Source organism: Tiliqua scincoides, chromosome 6, assembly GCF_035046505.1.
Source record: "Tiliqua scincoides isolate rTilSci1 chromosome 6, rTilSci1.hap2, whole genome shotgun sequence".
NCBI lineage: Eukaryota > Metazoa > Chordata > Lepidosauria > Squamata > Scincidae > Tiliqua > Tiliqua scincoides.
Window position 1 is genome coordinate 84,918,358 of NC_089826.1, and position 6,000 is coordinate 84,924,357.

At 43.0% G+C, this 6,000-nt stretch overlaps 1 protein-coding gene across 2 annotated transcripts in view; it reads right to left on the reverse strand.

The window, feature by feature from the left end:
• The window catches only part of SH3TC1 (SH3 domain and tetratricopeptide repeats 1), a 31,109-nt gene extending 26,049 nt beyond the window's left edge, over positions 1–5,060 (reverse strand). The window contains exons 1-2 of one of the 2 annotated variants that reach the window (XM_066632438.1): positions 4,999–5,060; positions 2,589–2,838 (exon numbers count right to left, since the gene is read on the reverse strand). In XM_066632438.1, coding sequence (XP_066488535.1) covers positions 2,589–2,838; positions 4,999–5,001 — 253 coding nt within the window. In that variant the 5' untranslated portion in view covers positions 5,002–5,060. Of the gene's footprint in view, positions 1–2,588; positions 2,839–4,998 lie in introns of those variants that run through there. The other variant, XM_066632439.1, reaches the window with a different exon arrangement.
• Between the last annotated feature and the right edge of the window lie 940 nt (positions 5,061–6,000).

Genomic DNA, 6,000 nt, shown 5'->3' on the forward strand with positions numbered 1-6,000 from the left:
TGCAGCACCAATACTGAGGCAGCATCAGATCAGACTGCCCATCCATTGGTTAGTCAGCAAAGATTCATACTTGAGAACAACTTATACTCAACTTCAAATTAAGGGAAACCCTTAATTATATGACATGCATGGGGGAACCACAACTCCAAGCTCCAGGAATAGCAAGGTGGATTTAAGAAAACCCTGAAAATTAGTCTAAGTTCCATCCCATAACAGGTGAAAAGCATTATTATTAAGGCTATAATTGTGCAACATTAAAAAAAAGCTAGTCTTGCTAAGGCGGAATCAGTGTGGTTCCTGCAAAAGCGTAATTATGCCTCACCAGCCTTGTTGTATTCTTTGAAAATGAAAAAAATACTTTTGATCAGGTGATCCAGTAAATATTACACAACACACACAGTCCTTCACTATTAGCCCTGTTACTAATCAGTAACCAGTTTAAACAAAACTAGAAAGCAGACTATAGGGCTAAATGTGGCTTCTGCCCTGGAGGGAAAAAGCAATGGGGTCCTCCAAGCCTGTGTCTTGGAGTTGCTTTTTGGAGTCTTGTGTTGAACAGTGAAGTAGCCAAAGTTGTGCTTCAATTCAGCAATCATGATGGTTAAATTCCAGGTGGAGCCTGGTTCAGTTTAGACATTATGCCAAGTCTTAATAAATGCTCAGATGCTACTATCATGCTAGACTATCTCCATAACATCTACAGAAAGGGAAGTTTTCATTTCGACCGGGAGAAGTTTTGGAAGTTTTAATCAATCAGTTGTTAGGAGAAATAGCTGTAGAAGAACATGCATTCTAGTGTTACAGTCATACCTTGGGATGACATCAGAAGTGAGTCAGCTGTGGCACTGATCAAGAGCCCATGTTTATAAGAGGATCCAGCTGGCCAAGCCAGTACCAGAAGCGGGACCCAGTGTGGCACTAGGGGGGCAGGCTGAGAGTATCATGAGTTGATCCTGTGCAGGTTTTTGACCCAAGTCCCGAAGAAATTTGTCATGCCTCACCAATTAGCCCTCCTCCAACAGAACTCCTTTACAACTTGTGAAATGCAAGAACGTTTTAACCACTTTGATGTCGGTGCAAAGGGAATTGCTGTACCTATGGCATTATCATGGCCACTCCCAACTGCTAAAGAACCAAACATGTCTCTCCAGTAACAGGATGAACCAGGTAATATGACAAACAAAAATATTGATCACATATTCATTACTACGTTCTCCAGCAGACTTTGATCCCTAAGGACACCCAGATAAATACCACCAACTCTGAAATCCTCCCTCAAACCCATTATGAAACAGAACTCCAAAATTCTGCTTTGCCTACAACTTCATCCTATGAGCAAAATAAAACCAATAATTAGCAGCATGGTTTCTCCCTGTGACTTGTCTTTCATAAGAACATAAGAAGAATCTCGCTGGATCAGGCCAATGGCCTATCTAGTCCAGCTTCCTGTATCTCACAGCGGCCCACCAAATGCCCCATGGAGCACACCAGATAACAAGAGACCTGCATCCTGGTGCCCTCCCTTGCATTGGCATTCTGACATAGCCCATTTCTAAATAGTAGGTAATAATAGTAAGTAGCCCACTATTAAAACCACATGGTCACATATACCCATCATGACGTGTAACCTTTGATGGACTTTTCTTCTAGAAATCTGTACAATCCCCTTTTAAAGGCATCTAGGCCAGATGCCATCTCCACATCCTGTGGCAAGGAGTTCCACAGACTAATTACATGCCGGGTAAAGAAATATCTAGCAGTGCATTACACACCATAATTTGTATTCTGAATTTGTAACATACAAATAGTGTGTGTGTATACTATAGATAATGCCATATGTATTTATAGACCTACAGAGCTTGCGTCCTGAGTACACTTCTGTACTGCAGCGAGTCATGGACTCTTCGCTCACAACAGGAGAGGAAACTGAGCGCTTTCCACATGCGCTGCCTCCGACGCATCCTCGGCATCACCTGGCAGGACAAAGTTCCAAACAACACAGTCCTGGAACGTGCTGGAATCCCTAGCATGTATTCACTGCTGAAACAGAGACGCCTGCGTTGGCTTGGTCATGTCGTGAGAATGGATGATGGCCGGATCCCAAAGGATCTCCTCTATGGAGAACTCGTGCAAGGAAAGCGCCCTACAGGTAGACCACAGCTGCGATACAAGGACATCTGCAAGAGGGATCTGAAGGCCTTAGGGATGGACCTCAACAAGTGGGAAACCCTGGCCTCTGAGTGGCCCGCTTGGAGGCAGGCTGTGCAACATGGCCTTTCCCAGTTTGAAGAGACACTTGGCCAACAGTCTGAGGCTAAGAGGCAAAGAAGGAAGGCCCATAGCCAGGGAGACAGACCAGGGACAGACTGCACTTGCTCCCGGTGTGGAAGGGTTTGTCACTCCCGGATTGGCCTTTTCAGCCACACTAGACGCTGTGCCAGAACCACCTTTCAGAGCGCGATACCATAGTCTTTCGAGACTGAAGGTTGCCAATACAATACTATACTACTATTTATAGACCTGTGTCACAGAAAAGGCAAACAGACAGAAAAACAAAACAAAAAATTGAACAGGTTAATAGATCTTACCTTTTTGTTGTTGATGCAGCTCAGTCCCTTCTTTAACATTTGAAGCAGAAGGTGTACTTAAGCTGGCCAAGACACATGTGACATCGGAGGACCTTCCACTCAGCAGTGCTGTGCTTTCTTCCCACACATTTTTTGGTTTTGATTCCAGGTAAAGGGGGGAGATGCACAAATCCTTCCCCTCTGTGATGACATCACACTCAGAAACTGATGTGCTGGATGGTTCTTCTTCTGTTGATATTGATGACTCCATCTTTTGCAGGTGCAACCAGTTTATTAAAAAAAATTATACTGACATTTAAAATTAGAGTTGCATATTTGCATAAGCAAAACACTTATAAGATTGCAGCTGAACAATATTTACCAAGGAAATATTGTGAGGAAACTCAGCATGGAACCACACACACAAATGTGTAACAAAATCCTAAATGTTACTTCTACAGAAAGGCAGCATTGGGAAGGGTTAATTTGAAGCGGATGTTAACCCCTACAGCAGTGGTTCCCATACTGTGAGACATGGCTCCCCGGGGGAGCCACGGAAACCAGCCAGGAGAGCCATGGATTCATTGTGAAAAACCCACCACCCTATACAACGTACAGGAGTATAGCCCCAGTGGGGAGCTGCAGCCAAAGGTCCAGTATGTCAAGGGAGCCGCCAGTCGAAAAAGTTTGGGAACCACTGCCCTACAGGTTCTTTCACTAGTTTCTATTCTTCCAGATGGAGTCCAAGTGCATTTTCACCCTGGCAAAAATGTATCTGCATTGAGGAAAGTGCCTGGAGAAAAAAATATCAATGGAAAGACAGAGGCTAAGCACCCTTTTGCCCTACTATTTCTCCTCTTTAAATTCTTCACTCTAAGCTGTTTTTCTGTGTAAGAAATAACCATCAGGGGCTTGTTACACACATTTGCATCCAACGTGTACTTCTCATATAGACAACAGGAATACACTTTTTCCAAATGTTGGGAAAGAACACAAAAAACACCTGAAAACAGGAGAGGGGCTCAACAGTATATACAGTTGGCCCTTGTTATCCATGGGGAATCTGTTCCCAGAATCCCCACAGATACTGAAACCCACGGATAATCAAATCCATGGGTCTGGGCCACAGAGAACCTCTGGACATGACCAGAAGTATCTTCCGGTCGCGTCCAGAGGTGTTCTGAGGCCCAGAGATGAGCATCCAGGAGGTCAGGTGGGGCCCTTCACACGGGTTTGGAACCCATGCCAAGTCAAATCCATGGGCTCCAAATTTGCAGTTAGAAAGGGTCTGTATACTAGGAAACCTGTATACTAGGTCAACAGAACATTTAAAATATTTATATCCTGCCTACTAACATACCAGTACATCACACGCATCAGTACTAGGATGTGTACATGCAAAGCACATGATCACCACTAAGCCCAACTCACATATGAATTAAGCAGACATCTAAACATCTTTGAGGCAAGTCCAATTGAGGATCCAGCAACACCACTGCCTACCAGATTCCCAGTGTGAACAAAGCCCCAGCACTATGGACCAAACTACGCAGGATGCTGCTAAATTCATCAGTGGGTCATTACAGGCTTAAATGGACTAATGGTTAGCAGCCATATGAGGCCATCATTTGGATTGGAACTATGGTGCAGAAATACAGGGCAGCCCAACTCTTTCCCAATGAAATTCACTGCTACAGATAGGAAATTTAACTCTAAAACCGCAATTTGCTTAATTTGTCTTTTTTTTTTAAGTTTCAGTTCTATTGACACAGTATTACATCTTTAAAAATGCCACTAATTAAAAGGCCCATTTATTAATTACCTCCAGATTACTGATGGACAGGCTGAAATGACGAGAACAGGGGCTTGACAAAGACCACCCACTGAGTTCGTGGCTATGGAAATATTTGAAGTGAGGCATTCCAGGTGGAGTTCAGGGTGGGTCTGCACATTTTGTGGCCAACCCCAGAATTCCAAATGCACATTTGTTGCTCACATGTAAAATATTCACATGCAGGAGATCAGACAAAGTGCTTAAACAGCCCTGCTTTCCATGGCTTCTCTCTGAAGAATGCCAACCTCTGCACATCGAACCCCGTAGGGAAACTCATATTTATTGTGGAATGTATGGAGGGGGTTGGGAGGATGACAAAGACAGGATTTAGGACTCCTTAAGAGTTCCTTAAATTTAGTCTTCTACAAATGGAAGATATCCACGCAAAGTTCTGTATCAGAGCAGAAAAGTCCATTTTAACCCATTATTTGCAATAGTCCTCCAAAAACAACTACTGTATTTTTCTGCAGAACAGAATAACTTTTCTCTCTCATTTCCTACATTCATTCTGCCTGCAAAAAAAGTGTTGCCAAATATATGCAATGACTATAAGAGCCACCAAATGCGACCGCAAAAACACAGAAAGAAGGCACCTACCATTCTAGGCTTGCTGGCTCCCAATTTTCACTCCAGCCACAAAAAACGCATTTTACTGCTCTTCTCTCAACTGATACAACCCTTCCTGTTTGAGCTTCTTTTTTTTTCTTTACTTTTCCTGTTAGCTAAACAGTCCAGAAGAGATTAGATGTGAACCAAAAGCAAGTTGACCATTAACCGATACTGTTAACCCGAGAGCCACTTCAAAAATACGCCCTGTTCCTATTAACCTGTTAAAATCCCTGAACTCCACTTAATCAGATTTTATTCTCCTTATTGCCTCTAATTAGCACGACATCCCAGAAGTGCCCAGTGTCTTGCTTTCATCTATGCAAACAACTTGATTTAGTGCTTACATTCCAGAAAGACAGAGTTCCAGCATATCTTTCCGGACATACAAATTCTAGATCTGAAAGCCCCTCTTCCCAATCTCTGTTGGTATGGACACTCTGTAGTTGCACAGTGGGGTCAGGAGTATCCTCACTGATGGGCCTTTTCATGAACTTAAAATAAATGCCAGGTCTGAGCCTGGGCTAAAAAATTAAGCTCCAGCAGGTTGAACAATCAAACTGCAATGCTTTCAATTTCTGCAACAGTAGAATATTTAACATAGGTGGATTATATTGAGATTTCACAGCAATCCACATCACCATTGAAAGGTGCATTTCAGAGGTACCCAAGAAGCACAAACAAATTTCTGGTAGCATTTCCCCTTCAGCTGCTTTGTCCCCAATAGGCTCCCAACCTGCAAACTCATTTATATTTATATTTGCCCATTTCTAGACTGGTACATAACATATTTTCTTAATTTCTTTATCCAGAATGTAGGGTGAAAGGTTGTCATTAACGGTTGTCACTACTGAAGTCTGAATAATCCCACTCTCCCAGCAATATAAATTGCTCAATATAAATATCCTGCTCAATATAAATATCACATTACAGTTGCAGTCATGTCAAGCCCAATAGAGGCAGGGAGGGCACACCAAGAGTTTCCTAACCATC